Source organism: Falco naumanni, chromosome 6 (assembly GCF_017639655.2).
Source record: "Falco naumanni isolate bFalNau1 chromosome 6, bFalNau1.pat, whole genome shotgun sequence".
Lineage (NCBI taxonomy): Eukaryota > Metazoa > Chordata > Aves > Falconiformes > Falconidae > Falco > Falco naumanni.
The window spans coordinates 84,770,282-84,788,150 of NC_054059.1; the positions used below are offsets into that span (position 1 = coordinate 84,770,282).

Consider the following 17,869-nt stretch of genomic DNA (forward strand, 5'->3'; position numbering starts at 1 on the left):
AAAAAAACCCAGATTTTTTAAAAAAGTCAGATGTATTTAAAAGTATTTTTAGCTATGCTGATAATTTTGGTTGTGTGACTCATACCATGGGAAACATTTGAGCTGGTCATAGCCAAAGACAGGTATCTTCTGACTGAAGAAATCAGAAACCACAAATCTATTCCCTGAAAACCCTAAACTCAGAGTACACATATCTGCAGTCTTCAATAGTAATTTGATATAAACTCTAGATCCTGCAAAAAGGGAGGTGGGCCCCAGACCTTCAGTCCTTTTACTGACTCCCAGGCTACCCCAGTGCTCCCCAGAAGCTGACGTCCATCAGTGGTCCTGCTCACAGGTAGAGCAGCCCCACCGGCACTCACCACCGGCCGGTGCACATCCCAGAATGCTCGCTCCTGGCTGTCAAGAATCTTCCTCTCTATCTTGTCTCTCTTCTTGTCAACTCTGTCAATGTTATAGGATATTTAAAAGAAACAGTGTTAATGACAGTAATTTGAAACATAAGAAGGGTCCAATCAGTTTTCCCTCCCCTTCTCCCTTCACCAAACACACAAACCCAAAACTCTTCCTCTTCAAAGGAACTTACTTTGCTTGTGCTTCAGCTTGCATAAAAATAAACTCCCATTTCCGAGCAAATGCTCGCTGTAGCCTGGCCAAACTCTCCTGAAAATACATTACAATTTTAGTGGGTTAGGTTGTAAGCTATTTACTACTTAATAGATTTTAGTTTATCTTTCCGTCCTCCCCTCACCCACCTCCCCCAAGATGTAATACAAGTCATATCTGTGCCCGTGTAAATGTACCTTACCTATCTGATATAAAGTCTTTCCTTGACACCATAGGGGATGGAATACTAGGTCTACCTACTTTTGAACACCCTGATTATTTCAGTTTTGAAACTCTGATGACAAGGCTGGATGCAGCTTTCAGCAGAACATGTGATTGCTGAAGCATCTTTATATACTGGGTGCTGGCTGAGTAATTTTGCAATAATACAAAGAAACATTCTTGTTTTGAAAGTACCTAATACTGAAAGAGAACAGCATTACTTCCCATACTGGATGATCCACATGGTAATTCCCACCAGTCATCTATACAAACAGTTTACATTGAACAGTGTGGGCTGCCTATCAGTTTATTTGGAATAAAATAATAAGAAGCTATCAGTATTTTGGCAGTATAGGAATCTTGCCAAAGCACCACATCTATCCTCATTTTACAAAAATGCAGACTATAGTTCTTCACCGCTGTGCAGGAATTGTGTATATCCTACAGCCTACTAACAATAGGAGGAAGATTTGTAACATCTTAGCAAAATTCTTTCCTCCAGTGATGCCAGAACAGCTTCACTGTCTGTAACAGAGCTTTTCCAATCTCCCCCCAGCTTAAATGGCAGCAGTATGCAGTCTGTTAACATGGAGAAGACTGAGGCTTTTATCTTCCTCCAAAATGACCCCTGTTACCTTCATGCACTGCTTTTTCTAAGTGAAAAATTGTCTGTAAACTCCCTAACAAGAAGGGTTGCTTTAACTGTATTTGTATGCATTGCAAATATATCTCTGAGACATAGTTACTGAAAATAAAGACTGCAGGGAGTGAAGAGCAGGCTTTCTAGAGATCTTGTCAATACCAGTAAAGGCTCTTGTGTATTGTATACTGGAGGTGAATTTTCTAAGGCATGTAAGTATAAAATTATGCATACCCCACAGTGCAGTACACTGAAAAGCAAGCCTGTGCCAGAAGAAGCAATAAAGTGTGTCAGCATGGTGCTGCGGCTGGAGTGCTTGGCATGTTGAGAAGCCTGGCTGACCAGCCTGCTATCATGTCACGGCAGCGCCGCTGGACAGCTTGCAGCACAGAGCCAGGGTGGGTCATCAATTTTACGGTGACATTTTCCTGAAAAATTCATGAATTTTTTTGGGGGGATAGGGATGGAATTCAAGACTTCTCTCTCCTTAGCGAGTGTTGTCCTCATCAACTGATCAAACTTTTTCTGGCTCTTCTTGGCCCCAATTATCTCACCTTGCCTGGGGCACAGCCCAACTTTCAAGCAGTGGTAAATGCCTCTAGCCTGTTCTTTGCCTCTTGCCTAACTGATGGGATAAAGGCTCAAGCACCGGCATCACTTTAAAGAATGAGATTTATATTTCTGCAGCTACCAAGTGCTTTTGAAAACACTGCCAGATATCCTTCATTCAAACCTTACACGGCGTAGAGTAAAAATGCTTTCAAACACTTGTGGTGTATCTGGGATTTGTGAATGGTTATTTCTGATCCTGGCATGGTGATCTGAGCAGGGTAAGATTGGAGATGGACCAAAATCTCAACTTTTGCCCAGTTAGTCTTCACTACAGTCTCTCAAACAGCACGTATGACCGTTGAGCACTCTCATACCCACATGCTGGTAAAAGAGGATAACTAATAAATTTTCACACATAATGCCTGCAGTTCTCATACTTAACATTATTTCACATGCTCGTTAGACCCAGCGGAGAAATTTGCCCTTCCCCATGTACTTACAGCTTCATAGTCTGCTAGCTCTAGCCTTGCTTTGTTTTGCATTGTCCGCTTGCAGAGGTAAACGGCTGGAACAGAATAAAATAACAGAATTTGATACTATCTCACAAACACAGCAGACCAGAAATATAGAGACTTCATGTCTGTTTTACTGCTAGCTTTTTCTGGTTTGATTTCTGCCCCTGTTCTAAAAGTCTTTAAGTACAGGGTCAATGCTAACAGCATTGTAACTAAAATGATGGGTCAGATACAGTGATTCATTAAATAATTATAAAATCTGCTTTATGCAAGACATCATATACAAAATGTATGAGATACTTGGGTGAAGTGCTTTAACTGCCAGGCAACTAGCACATTAAAGAAAAAATGGCAAAAACATTTTTGAAACTGTGAGTATAACTCAAAATGCATAAGAGTTTTATCAGGAGCTGCTGCTATATTACTCAAATGGGTTTTTAAGAATGCATATACATGGTTTTATGTATTTTTACTCTATATTTAGAAATCACAAAATGTCAGTCTAAGAAGATTTTAGCTAAAAATTAAATCTAGATAAAATTCAAGTCTTATACAGATTAGTCTGCTATAACCAATATTTAAAACAGAAAACAAGAGGCTAAAAATGAAAAAAAATCTATCATGTATTAGATATAATGGGAAAAACATTCTTTCATTTTTTTCTAGATCCAAAATCCTTCAGCAGAGCTGTTCTGCCTCCACCTCATTCAAACAGAGGAGAATCTTAATAAAATAGAATACTGACAGCTAAATACTGAAAGGACACAGGGATGAAAATGAAACTCAAAGACTACATAAACAGCACAGGGGCTTGCATCACGTTGCTCGGTCCTGAATTCTTTATGCACTCCATTACACTTGAACAACATACATTTCCATTAGACTTTATTTAGCAACAAATACTTCACATCAACTCTGAATATCGTGCAGCTTCCTCCACCAGCAAGAGAATGAGTGCAGCACAATTCCTTATTGTGCAATATTTACCCACTTCATTACTTCAGAGCACTTTCTTATGTGTGAGATGCAGTAATCTTTTGATCACTGTAGGTAAGAAAACCTTAACTTATGCATGGTTTTTATGATCAGGGGAAACACCCACATTTACTGGCTGTGGTTTACTGTTCCTGCTTCCTGACTGCCAGTTGGTCAACTACAGGAGCAGAGAGGAATAACTTCACAGAGGAGCTAAACTGTTGAAATCCCTAGGAAGAGGGAAGTGCTCATCTTATATATAGCTTTGATTTTTAAGGTAGTCAAACCAATTATGTTTTACGACTCCATGGAAACATTTATTTCTGACAAGTCACCTGCAAACGTATGCAAACCCACTCCAGTGGATGCTCTTTCAGTGGAACTGATGACAAGCACTTCTAATAACTCCAGCTGCAGTTACAGTTGTTACTTGATGTAAAATGAAGTTACATGTTAATGCAGTTTTTGTCATCTCCCCCCCCCCCCCCCCCCCCGCCTTTTTTTTTGTGTGTGATATGGTCTGTGTTCTTTCATACTTTTTCAGTTTCCACCCCCATAAGCAGCCACTTTCTCTATTCCCTGCACTCTCATATCCTCTCTGGTTAAAATGCAATTTCTGTGTCTACAAAATCTATAAATACAGATACAAATCCACATCACAAACCAAGCATAGAGACAAACAGTTTCTATAGCCTCAGTTTCTATGCATTTTAATATTAATATACACTTACACTAATGCATTGGCATGCATGCTGAAATGTCACAAAAAGATGAAGGGATGAATTCTGGACCCTTTGTACCTAGGTTGCATCCACAATCAGTACAGTGGTAAGACAATACTGAGGAGAGAGATGGTCTTTGTTATTTAGCTTCTTTTACAGTTAAACATTTTCCTCTCTTGTCCTTCATAATCGGTTATTTCATTGAACAAGAAAAAAAAATCCTTAAACCCCTTTAAAATATTAATTTTAAAATTCATGTTTATGAATTAAATACATATTCAATAAAATACTTATTTAATAGAAATGTGCAGACAGTTCTGAGAACTCCAGGGGTCAAATTTTGTGTAATCCAACCACTCTAATACCATCTGAACAGAAACAAAACAAACTCCCTGTTCTCTGCACTTGTTTAAGCTGTTGTAAACCACATTCTCATGGTCCCTGTATAGGCACCTTTAGTTAGCACAGCACTTCCTTGAGTCCCATTGGGGGTATATTTTGTGATTAGCATCTCCTGCTATCTCCAACAAAAATTGTTGCTGCAGAGGTGGCTGACTGTCCATGTTTCCGTCAGGATCAATTTTAACAAAAAAACATCGTCAGATCACAAAGTTCTCAACAGTGGCAAAACAACAACCAGGTCACCAGGAGCAGGCAAGAGGAATTAGTTTGCCACACTATTAATCTGATACTGGGTCTAAGAACAGTCTTGTCTTCACTGGGTGACTGGACTACAGTATTTTCACTGCAGGGTTTTTTTAAATGGCCTTTTTTGCTCCAACTCCATAGCAAATTTGTTTTTCATTATGAGCATATCTTAGACAAGACTCAAAAAATCATGTTCATCCCCCAAAACTTTTTTCTCTGGATAGTCTCCCCTTCAGGAGCTTAAAGTTTTTAACATCCGTGGCTTGGATTCTTTAAGTCAGAAATGGTTTTATGTGCCAGTGCGGGTAAGGCAGAATATGCTCAATTAAGATTTAGTTATTTGGGAAATACAACATATCCACTAGTGTAGAAGAAAGTAGTCCTCCAGGGCATTCCTACTCTTTGACTCAATTTACTGCCATTGCTACATGCTAACAATTACATCCTTATTATAGAAATGCATGTCTGAGGATCTGTTTAAGTCTGCTCATAGTCACACGAGAAGCTGGCATCAGCTCAGGAATTTGAGTTCACCAGTTCACGCTCTCATTATCGTATTCTTTGGCTTGTCTGTAACAAAATTCACTAGCACATTGGAAAGCAAGAAAAAAGTGAACATCACTCTCATTTCCAGCCAGAAAGTTTGAAGACACAGAGAAATGAGGATTTTGTTCTTCTGACTTGTAAAGCAATAAGATATGAAATATGGATATTTCCATCTTTCGCAGGTACTGCTCCTTTCTGCACCAAAACACATGTGAAGTAACTGTGTGTCCAGTAACCTGACCTTGAGCACGTGGGGATGGTGTCAGTCACTTTCCCTCTCCAAGCAGCATTTCAGAGAACAACAGTGTCTGCTTTTCTAATCCTGTGGTTTGTACAAGTTACCAGTGATCTTACAGCTTCAAACAGAAGTACAATCTGCAGGAAGGGTCTCCAGCTAAACTCCTCTATTTTTCTGTGTACTTCTCTAATTATCTGCCCTGCAAAGGTCCTGGTCAGGGTCCTCAGTCCACCAATTGCCCTGAGCAGCCCATCCAGGTCTGTGCTGAGGCTCCCTGTGCCCAGGAGCTGCGCTTAAGCCCAGCTACTTCGCCTGGCCCCAGCTTAAGCTACATTGTAGACATGCCTCTAACCAGCCCTGTGACCTACTAACTCTGCTCTGGCTTCTTGGCTGGACCTTGGACCTCCCTGATCACTTGAGACTTTGTCAGAGAGAACATTGCTCCCACCTGCACTATTGCCACCCTCGGTTCTTGCTTACCTTCCCTTGCAGAGCTGCCTGCTCTTGCCACTCCCTGACAAGGGTGCTGAAAAATGCTTAACGTATGGAGGAATTATATGCAAGGAACAGGGTCTGATTAATAACCTCAATTTGCTAAATATGGACTGCCACATACACTCTTATTTTTAGAGCCAGTGTATTCTGATGGATTTTGCAATCAACATAATTGCCTCCACTAAACTGAATTATATATTAGATGCTATAGCTTGTGCTTTAGAAGTGATAGATTATCATGAGAAAACAGATTTGCCAAAAATTTTAAAGGCAATATTAATATGCAATATTTCATAATGAAAGACAGCCACTGATGTTTATAAATGGGCATTTGAACCACAAACCAGTCCTAAAACACACTTTGGTAGCTGTGCAATAAATACAGACTACTCGCTGTTGAAAATTCTATTCAGGCATTCAAAAACATGAGCAACATGAGACTTAAAGTCATATTACAGAGTGTTCTAGAGAGAGTTGCATGAAAAAGGTGCCTGGGCTTTCCCTCTTGCAAGTTTTTAAACTGTTAATAACCCATTTTCACAGTTAGCTACCTTGGTATCTTATTCTTGACTGTTTATTTGTACCTGAAAGGTCCTAAGAAACCTCTTTAGATTTTTTTCTTTAAACAAGATCATAGCTATAATGACAGGTTTCACTCTAGAATCAAGAACCTGGACTGAGTCCACATTATATTACACACACTTACTGAAAAAAATCCAGAGCTTTCACCCAAAAGTTAAACTGAGGAATTTAAGCTTGTTGCGAAACAGAGGCTAAACCTTCCCTCTCACTACAGCAGAGAAAAAGCCTCAGCTAAATTCAGTGCAAGTACAACTGGGCCTCTGAAGCTCATGGATAACACCACCTACACATCCACCACCATGTACACAAACTTAAAGTCCTTACATAATTGTCCCAGTGCCAGTGGTGTTACAGCTTGATTCAGCCCCGATGGTGGGCGTTAACTTTCAGGGAACACTCATTATCTCCGCTGAGGCCAGATTCACTTCATACTCTCTGTGAGTCAAAATTCTTGTTTCAGAGTCAGTGTGTACATGCTTAGTCAGTATTTAAAGAGCAAAGAAAATAAAATGTATTGCAAGGTCTGAGGGTTTCAAAGTGCCCTGTGGGCAGGCAGAAGTTCTCTCTCCGTATGCGAGCGCCAGCATCAGATGGAGAATTACAGGACAATCGGCACAGAACATGACTGCAGGATGGAGAAAATGAAATCAACGATCTCATTTAATCAGTGGGATTTCTAGGGCTGTTCATACTTTCTCTAGGTCACCTCTGCTTTTATTCAATAAAAAAAAATATATCTTTTTTCTCTTTGCAACAGCTATTGAGTTTCACTTAGTCTTAACAAAAAGATAACAACTTTTAGGCGGTCAAATGGGTCACCCATCAGTCTCGTGTAGCTATAAAAAAGCCTATGTTCTTTAGTATAAGCTAATACTATTAAGTTAGAAGGAAGACCATAATTGCTTGTGTGCACTAAATTGCCAAATGGTCAAAAATGTAACTCCTGAAACGCTCTTCCCTTTCTCTACTTTATATTCTTTGATCACACTGTTTCTATAACATTTAAGGAATGCAATTTTATTATAGATTTAGAGGGTAGAGGTCTTTCTAACATAAGCCAAGGGCAAGAACGAAACCAAATTTCAAACTATCAGAGAGCTCAAGAATTAGAAAAAGGCAAATTCATCTTCAACACACAAAAGTCCCCATATGATGTTGGCTTGGGAAAATCCTGCAGGGTAACCAAAAGAGGTATGAAAGAGTTGTCACTACTACATGAACTATAGGATCAGATGAAAAATATCCTGTTGTCAAATCTAATTTAAAATTGCATCCATTGAATTATTTTATACCTCTTGATGTTATCATAATGCTCTCAATTTGCATTCAAGAATTTAATACCCTGCTTTGGCACAAAAAAAAAAAAAAAAGCTTTCTACCACCTCTTAAGGCACTCAGATTTAAGGGGGACCCAAATGCACTTGCTGAAAAGCTGCTAAGAAAAGGAGGCACAACAAATCCAAATACACTGGTTTTGCAAAGAAACCACTTAGGGCATGTGCAATCCAAGGCAAGGCTGCTGATGTTGGAGGATGAAGAGAATTTTCTTCTAAACTGCAAAAATCAGCTACAGGGAGGGCGTCAGAAGGTAATCATTACTTGACAAAGGGGTCAATTACTCAGTGCCCACCTGACAGAGGGCTATCAGTGGCATGATAGTGCACGACTACAGAAAAACCCCATTTGTTGTCACTGCTGCCTTCATGACCTGAAAGTCCCAGTTTCCATACTAATAATGAAACACACAAATCTATTTAGTTTACTCAACACAGTAATTTGAAAGCAATTCTGAAAATTACAAGTTATGTTTATAAATCTTGGAACTTATTCTGACACAAAATTTTATCTCTGTTTATAAGGGACCTAGATTCAGATTACCAATGCATTTAAAGTAAAGCTTTACTTTACTTTAAATTTTACATTACTGCAGAAAACCTGTACTTGGGTCAGCTACCTTTTCATATGTGTGCATACAAATGTATTGGCCAAACACATTTTCTGTGCTCCACAGATCACGGAAATAAATTACACATTTATGGAACAAAAAAAAAAGAATCAGTAAGTATATCTAAGTTTACAAGTAAGTAAAACTCTAAAGTGGTGAACTGGCTGGAAAGCGTTTTCAGGAAATGCCTCCTGCTTACAGAGCCCTCGCTGCAGTGGTTGTCAATGTCAGAATCAGCAAGAAGCAGAAAAAAATTCGGGACATGCTTGTTGAAGTGAGACTTTCTTGTCATCATTTATATGACAGAGATAGCTCCTAATGAGTGAATTATGTAGCTCTGCAGAGAAATATAATGGGATATGAATTCAGAGTGGAAAAAAATCTTGTAGGTCACCTCTTTCATCTTTCTGCTAAGTCTCTTTCCTACAGCTCATTTGATTCGGTTCTGCCCACAGTAAATTTTATGCCTAGCAAGCACTGGCCCTTTTTCTTCAGGGACCATTCTCCTTTATAGACTGGTCTTCTCACTTAGTCCTGCCACCAAGATCTTAGTTAATATATTCTGTACATGTAGTTTCTCAAAGCAAAGGCACACACGTAAGGAGCCACAATGCAGTCTTGGCAACAATTTAGTGCATTACTTGAGTCTGGTGGAAAGAGTCTGTTCCTTACTACACCTAGAGATCCAGCAGTATTTGAGGCACTTTGGGACAGATCCCTAAAGGAGGGATCTCTGTTAAGGACCTAAGAGGATTGCTTGCAGGAGTCACTGCTGATGTACTTTGGCTGACATCAGCTGTTGTAAAAATGGGAACTGGACATCAAGATGCAAGATTACAGAACTGCAGAGCTCTCCAGAAACTATTGACACTGGTAAATTTCTCCTCATTCTCATGGCATAAATTTTAACAAATATATTTTTAATTCATGTCTGACAATTTATATCAAAGAAAATTCTACTCTGCTACCAGTTTTGCCCCAAGCTACTAACTCATAATTATGGACTGACTTCCAGAGATGCTGAGCACATACAGTTTTCCAGCAGAGTTCAGGTAAGAAATAGGGCTTAATATTTCTCAAACACAAATCGCTTACTAATAAGCTGTTGCCAAGGGAATCTTGCCTGATCATTCGGGCAAAGAAACAATATTTAGCATCCTCTGTGCAGTTCTCCTTCTAGTCAGTTACTCCACAGGAAAGGATGCAGCCAGATGAATGAGAGATTAAATTTCTGAACTAATCAAATGTTCATAGAGGGATTTGAAGCTAGGCATGTAAAATAAGTAGGCAACAAACTCTAGAGAGAAAACAATATGAGAATTTTCAAGATGTGAAAAACTTGATACATGATTGTAATTACTTTCTGTGTACTATATATTCTTTAGCACGATGGCAAGTTTGGCAGAGCAGAGGCGGATGAGCCAGGTGCAATGACTCCTGTTCAGAACGGAGCAGCAGAGGCTCTACATGAACACAGAGAGGTCTGTCATTTCACTTTTAAGCTATAAGAAGGTATCATTAGGAAGGGAGCTTTGTACAGACTGAGTTGTTAGCTGATTATCAAGAAAAATTAAATAGGACAGACTTTTGCTTTCATAAAAATGCTGGCAAACAACAGCTATGTGACGACAACTTTCACATAGCAAAAGTAGATAGTTTCCTTATTTTACTGTAACTCAGCCTGGATAACAGAGTCCTAAATGTCCGTAGAACTGTCACAGAAGTTTAGAGGTAGCACTTATCCAGATAGGGAGCTCGCACTTTTAAAAGGAGCAATTAATTAAGCCTTTTGGTTTTCCTGTAAGTGCTCTAATTTCCTAGAAGACTGCCTTCATGGCATGACTTTATCTGGAAGGCTACTGAAAATACGTACCTTTTCATAACTTGCCCTTTTTCATAGTAGCAGAATTTAAAAATTTGCTTTGAATATATAGAAAAACAGTCTAATTTAGCATCATTTACAGATCACATGTTTTCTGCTCTGAAACTCATGTTGCATTATCAGTTATTTATGGTGTTCTCCATAACCTACCCAAGATTCTGCAGTCCTCCTCCATTTTTAACTCACTTGGGAGAAATGCACACACATAAAATTACAAGGCTCAAACAGCAGCCTCTTGCAACTATATAGATGTAGCGGACTGTTGTCTTCCAGTATTGGTCCAAACCTCCTTAACACTATAAGTGACTGTGGTACTTGTGACATTTTATTCTGTCTCTCCTTTCAACATTTTTTTTTTTTAATATGCAGCTAACTGTAAGAAAAGGTCGGTGTATCACAAACACTTTTGAGTCTAACAATCGACAAAATGCGCACTAGAGAAAATAAGTAAAAGTTACTAATTCTTCTTAATATCTTATACTTTTGAAATTCTTATAAGCCTCTTACATTGTCACAGCTGTGTTCATTTGTTTGCTTTAGGCTTAGGCTTGAGCTTTCCAAACACAGAAATAATTGCTATTTTGTTGTGAATGGAATTTTCCCCTAACCTTCTGTATTTCTTATTTATCTTGCTCAAAAACAGTAAGGAACTGAATTCCTCAAATTGGCAATGCCTGTGAGTCACAAAAAATCCAAGAGAACCTGACAGGTCCCATAAGAACTGAGGCCAAATGCATATGGAATAACAATTTCATATGTGGCTTTATAATTCCCCTTTCTGAGATGCAACGGACATAAAAAAATCTCCATATTTAATCAGTTCTTAATGACATGAACTGTTTTTAATCTGAGAGAAATAAATTCTGTCAGTTAAAAAAATTACATCTGTAAGGAAAGAGATTACAGGTAGGTCACACGCTCAGCCATTACTTGTGTTCCTTTCCAGAGCCAGTTTTCTGAACTGAGATCCAATTCTATTTGTCACAAAGCCAAATCATAATTCAGAAACATGACTTAACTCAAGAAACGTGAAAGGATTTGAAATACACTGGGCTTAAAGAAAAAAATATTATAAGTGTGCATACTTGTTTTCGTTAATAAAACCCCACTGAAACCAATGGGATTCTACACAGAACAATGTGTCCTGCATGGTGGACTCCAAGACATACAGCATTAAAATGGGTATCTTCAACAGGCAGAACCTAAGAACCTATATTTTTAAAAATTATTTGCAGTTTGAGGTATCTCTCTTGAGATCTCTTATAGCATGATTTTCATTAAAAAGGGAGGGAGACTTTAAGCACTTTGTAAAAATTAGTGGTTCCTTAGTAACCACAGAATGATCAGGTGGTTGATATTTTGATAGTTACAATCAAAATCAAAGGCTACACGATTCCACTTTGACATACAATAAATTAATCCAAGCCCACCTTTTGTCACCAAGACATAGCACTACACTATATCTTTATTATGAGAATGGGTCTGCAGTTTCTTGACATATTGGAAGATTCTGTTTCCATGTCTTTTTTCTTCAAAAATTCTTCAGATAAATCTTTATTAAAGAAAATATTTGATATTACAATCTGATGTGGAATTAGAAATAACATAGATGTAAAGATTATTTGGTTTTGAGTTAGCTCTCGTAATAAATTAACACATGCCGTATCTCAATCTCATTTAATTTCTAGTGTAAGATTAATTATTTTCTCGGCAGCATGCTACATTCTGGACAGTAGCCCAGCTATGGGTGAGTAATGGTAAGTGGTTGGGAGTAATATTTAAATTAAAATAAAATTGTAGTTTGTTCTCAAAGACTTGTAAATTTAGGTCAATGCCAAAGAAAGTGGTTTGTTAATCATTTTGATAAAGGAAGATTACAGAGAAAGCTTACTTCTTGCTGGCCTTGAGAGACTTCTAATGCCTACCACAGTCATTAGTTTTAGGAGCACAGTTTCAAGCTTCTTCAGGAAAAGCCCATGAAAACGGACGCACTGCACAGCACCATAATACATGAGAAGTACAAAATTCATTTGCATAATTGTAATAGCATAAATTCTATTTACTATGTTTTCTAGGAAGTAACAGAATTACTGTGAACATCTGCGGAATCTCTTTGGAGTGTATTTGAGGTGGAATCTATCTTTTAACATCCTCAAATTCTTTCAATCCTATTTTAGATTTGTTTTGGATTCTTGATTATCTGTTTGATTTTTCTGTATTCCTCTGATGACCACTGTTTGTAACATTTAGAATGTGATGCTTTTTTGCAAACAGCTGTATTCACTTCTCCCCTTATCTGCCTTCTCTTTACATTCATAGAAAGATATTGGAAAAAAAATCCGCAGGCCACAAGGCAAAGGCTAATTTCTGGGACTGGGAAGATGATAAGCTAATAAGAACACTATTGAAAAGTTGTCTCAAAAATTTAGTTTTCCTGTGAATTTTCCACTAGCATTAGCCAATTCTGGTGACACACAGCCACCTTAGGTAGATCTTCTGCAATGCTCTGACCCTGCTGTATGAGGGAGCTGTGGGTGGGTTTCTTAACAGGCGTGTTAAGAACACCTTTGTTAAGATAACCTTTGGCTCATGACTCAGAAGGAGCAATGAGATGGAAGGATTGGGGCTTTCCCTTCATTCACCCCTCTGCTACAGAAGAGCGTAAATTCACCAACAGGAACATATTTTACAGGTCTTATATTTAAATCACAAAAGGTCTGTAACAAGTATGTCTACTGTGCAACACTGGCACCTCCCTGCATGATGAAGAAACTGATCCCAAGTTTAATTCTGTATTTTTGGCATGCAAATATTGGACAGATTATATAAGGTTTCTGTTTACTGACCAGAGTCTGTAATTCATTGCCCAATCCAATGGGTCAGCTCTGACTAGAAAGTTAGTCTCTCCTAATTTAGATTAATGGATATTAATAGAAACTTTCTCAGCCTGATCTCAAGTTCAAACCTGTTAAGCCTATATTTATTTATTAAAATCCCCCTGGTAATGTAATACACATTACAGCTAAACAACTCAGTCTCTTAAAACCGTAATAAATTACTTTCTGATCTTTGACATATTAGGAGACTATACTGAAGTGTGCCTCTGAGAAAAGCAAATAACACTTTCATGGAAAGGAAAAAAAACCCATTGAAATAAGTGGTAAGCTTTTCTCCTTCAGCAACTAATTTCCTCATATGGAGTGGTTAATCACTCAGGTGTGGTATGAATCACTCCTCCTTTGTAGCTTTCAATAACTATTTGCTGGACAACTTCAAATCTCAGTTTTTTACAAATTTTACAGAAAGATAAACATTTTCCTCCTTCTATAGGATGAGGAAACTTTTACCATTTTCAAATTCTACCTTCAAGGCCCTCAGTTCTGCTGAGAGCCTCATCTTGAAATTCTTTTAGTTAGCGATGTATTTGAAATTAAACAGTTTCTGTTGCAGAAAGGAAGCAAGCATCTATTGGAACCATCCATCCCTGTGGTCTTCAGCTCCCAAGGGCTGAGACTGAATCCATTACACGTACTTAATTTTCCAAAAAGTTATAAATAGAGACTTTCAAAGTCTGAGTTTTTGAAAAGTTAAGCTATCACGTACATGCTTGGTTACCTAATAAAGTGACCTGGTCTTCAGATGAGCTGAGTACTTACAGTCTAGATTAGAATGAACAGGAGAGTCATATGTTCATAGATAAACCATTTTCTTTAAAAATCATGTCACTATTTGGTGTACAGAGGCACCTGATTTATCATTTTTATGAGTTATTTGTAAAATGTTACTACCCATTATCTTCAGATTTTCCTGTCTAAGCACACATCAGCAATTACAATGTGTAACTTACGAATAGAAACCCAAGAAACAGGCAAAGAAACAAGGTATTTTCTAATACAGTACCTATTAGAACCACATAAGTTTCCATAATAAACAATTTTCCACACCGTGTATGTCAGAAGTAAGAGGTCTAAACTAGGCACACCTTCAGGTCTGAATCTGAGAATAACTATTGCGCAACCATCAACAAAGCGTCCTCTGCTTCGCTGAGACTGTCACTGTAAATAATTACACTTCCTGAAGCAAACAGAAGTTGTAGATGGCAAGGTAGGTTTTGAGTTTTGACACTTTTTTTTTTTCCCTCAGATCAACTCCAAATCTGACTTTAACGAACTTTTAATAAACTTTGGAAAAGGTAACAGCACATTCATTTCAGTACCAGCAATTCTTGCACAAAATGACTACATGAAACATAATTATGTTTTTAACAGCGGGATGATTGAACAAGACTGACTGTAACGATGTGTTCATTCATATAATGCATAATTCCCAAAAGAAAGAGGAAAAATTTCTACACTGACCATAGTCTGTGTTTTCCGGCTCCCAACAATTTGATGGCCAAAAATAGGGTGTCTATAGACAAAACAAAGAAGTAGGGAACTCAAGTTAGACAATGCAAGTATTATACAGTCCTTGGATTGATACTGGTTTTCAAAGTCATTATACATTTTTGATAGATCTATTATATTGTTAACTTGACAATTTTTAAATAGTCATCAAAACAGAAAATTAATTTTGTACGCTTGTTTACTGCAGTAGTGTCAGAATGGCACTGAAACAGAAGAACAAAGTGTTCTTTTTATTCTTAAAGTTAAGGGAACAAAACTCCTAAGGTTAGGTAGTGAGGTTTTCTTTTTCATCTTCCCTAGCAACATACCTCTCATGTGTCCTGAAGAATCAGTTTTAGAAGGTGAAAAGGCAAGATACTTTGGAATACATTCAATTCTTGATTTTGGAGAGTTTTCATCAGTATATATTAATATTCAATACTCTTCCCTAGGAGTTATTTGTTTAAAAATGCCACTAAACACAACCTGTTTTCACAAAGTTATTACAGTTCTTTTCATTTGTTGGGGACTTTTTTTTTTTTTTCCCTAATTGTTTACCAATTGTGTTTTAAAATGTGTGAGTTTTTAATGGAAAGCCAAAAACAGTATCGATAACTAGTTCAATACTATGCTATTTAAAAATGTGCTAAATGTATTGTTTAAAATAATCCATTCCTACCAAAGGAAGAACATAAGACCATATAGGCATTTATCATACAAATATCTTAATTTTTTTAAATGGTAAGTTTTTATTAAAATGCAAAGGTTTCTAGTATGTTATACATAACACATTCATATATATGTACACATACGCACATAGAGAATTATATATTATTTGATTAGTTGAACTAATGTCATTAAATGTATGGACTGCTCTGAGTGGTATTTCAGAACACAGGTACTTCCTTAGGAAAAACTTATGCTTTACTTCCTTCCTTATTGGTTTTTCTCAAATATCTCCCAGCTGCAAAAACGGAAACCTCTGTTGTTGCCCACTTCCCACAAAATTGTTTTAATGTTAACCTGGAAACCAACAGGGCTGAAGGGTGACACATTCACACATACTGTCAGGTTAAATATGTATTGTGAAAAATCTCTCTCCGTTGCAACAATGACCCATCAACTTTAATAGCAGCAATTTAGAACTTGCTATTTATCAAGCGTCAGCAATGAGTTAAAGGGTAAAAAAGAAACTATCACAAGCTGACTTCGAAGGCTGAGATGAGTTTCTTGGAAGCTGTTTCGTTCCCTGTAATAGAGCAGCAGTAAGACATTCTCCTATCGGCTATGCCTTTGCAGTGCCACTGAAAGCAAAGCGGCCAGTATAAGCACAAATGGAAAGAAGAGGAATCCCTAAACAATGAATGGTAGCACTCAGAGAATCCTGGAGAAGAAAGATGTAAAAGTCATTTAACCATGTCAATCATATAAAGCATAAGGTCACCATCATTTAAATATACAGTTTTCAAACTCGGGGAGGGAGAACAGTTCTTCCTTAGAGGTGTGAAATGTATCTTGGGACAGGCATAAGAAGAGAAGCAACACTACATCATTTTCCTGCTAACACTTATTTTAAGGCTGAGCTTCTGGAAAAAGGATGCAGTGAGGATTACTAAATACATAGAAACCGTATCTGCTCAGGCAGCTTCTGAGCTGAAATTGGCTGGGGCTCAGATTTTGTTTACGGGGGGGATAGCAGTTACAGTGGAGGATGGCTGGAGAAAGGTGCAGAGGAAGAGCCCTTTCAGAAGTAAAGAGCCAGAGATTCTTCCAATTGTCAGTGTACTTGCTGCAAACTCAGTATTAAAACTTTTATATATACTTAGGATTTCTCTTGCCAAATTACATATACTCCCATCCCAGCTGAGATTAAAAAATAAATCCTGCCTTGTGATTTTGAGCAAACCTCAAAACTGCTTTTGGCATTCATTTCACATCAGGCTCTAAGAAAATACTACATATTCATGACTACATGTGTGTGATGTAAGAGAAAGACTCTGTTGTCTCATGCATAAATGAAAAGCTACCCCCAACCACCAAGAACACTGCAAGAAATAGTTCTGAGAGGCACTCAGGGACATATCAATCAAGGATAAATGTGATATTCCTGTTTTCAGTCTTTAGTTAAAATAACATATTCAACTTTTATTGGGATTTGCACATCAGTGGTGGAGTGAGTACAGGGCTAAATAGAATATGGGAAAGGAGGCAGGATCTTCAATGTTGTGAAATGTCACTAGCTCGCTAGGAGACAGAGGTGGCCAAGGCTTTTCTGAAGGACAAAATGGTGCATCCCAATGGCAAGAACTGCTTCTTACAGAGGGACTAAGTTTAGACCTATGCTAAAGAGCATGAAAATGCACTGAGGGTGCTTTCTCCTTTTCAAAGCTGAATGAAACTTTTGAGGGAACAGATGAAAGAGATTTTGTTCCATTAGAAAATACCTGACCAAGACTTTGCAGGTGTGTAGTACTAGAATTGAAAGCAATTGCAGGATGAGACTGGTATTCTGCAAAGATGAGTACAGCAGCGTGAGGGCCAGCAGGTTCAGAGAACAGGCAGAGGAGGTCTCTCAGGAAAGTAAACCAAGGGACAAAGAGATGGAAGGGAGATGGCAGCTACTGAAAGAGCCTGTACTAAATGCCCAACTAACTACCTTTAGAGAGAAAATATAGTGACAGGCCAGTGTAACCATACTGCAATCTCCAGTCAACTAAACATGAAAAAGAGATCAAGGAAAAAGCACTAATTAATGCATACACTACTAAGAATGAGTCTATGCCTCCCTGTGCCAGGGAGATAAAAGCAGAAAAGTTAAAACAGAATGTAAGTTTTAATTAGCAAAGCACATGATAAGTCATAATAAAAGGTTTCAATAATGTGTTACAAGGTAAACTAAAAAGAAACCCCAGCAAA

At 37.9% G+C, this 17,869-nt stretch overlaps 1 protein-coding gene across 6 annotated transcripts in view; it reads right to left on the reverse strand.

Annotated features, from left to right (window-relative positions):
• The window catches only part of RGS7 (regulator of G protein signaling 7), a 236,338-nt gene that overhangs the window by 42,431 nt on the left and 176,038 nt on the right, over positions 1–17,869 (reverse strand). For all 6 annotated transcript variants that reach the window (XM_040599084.1, XM_040599088.1, XM_040599086.1 and 3 more), the window contains exons 6-9: positions 14,927–14,978; positions 2,521–2,585; positions 587–663; positions 363–444 (exon numbers count right to left, since the gene is read on the reverse strand). In XM_040599084.1, coding sequence (XP_040455018.1) covers positions 363–444; positions 587–663; positions 2,521–2,585; positions 14,927–14,978 — 276 coding nt within the window. The remainder of the gene's footprint in view (positions 1–362; positions 445–586; positions 664–2,520; positions 2,586–14,926; positions 14,979–17,869) is intronic.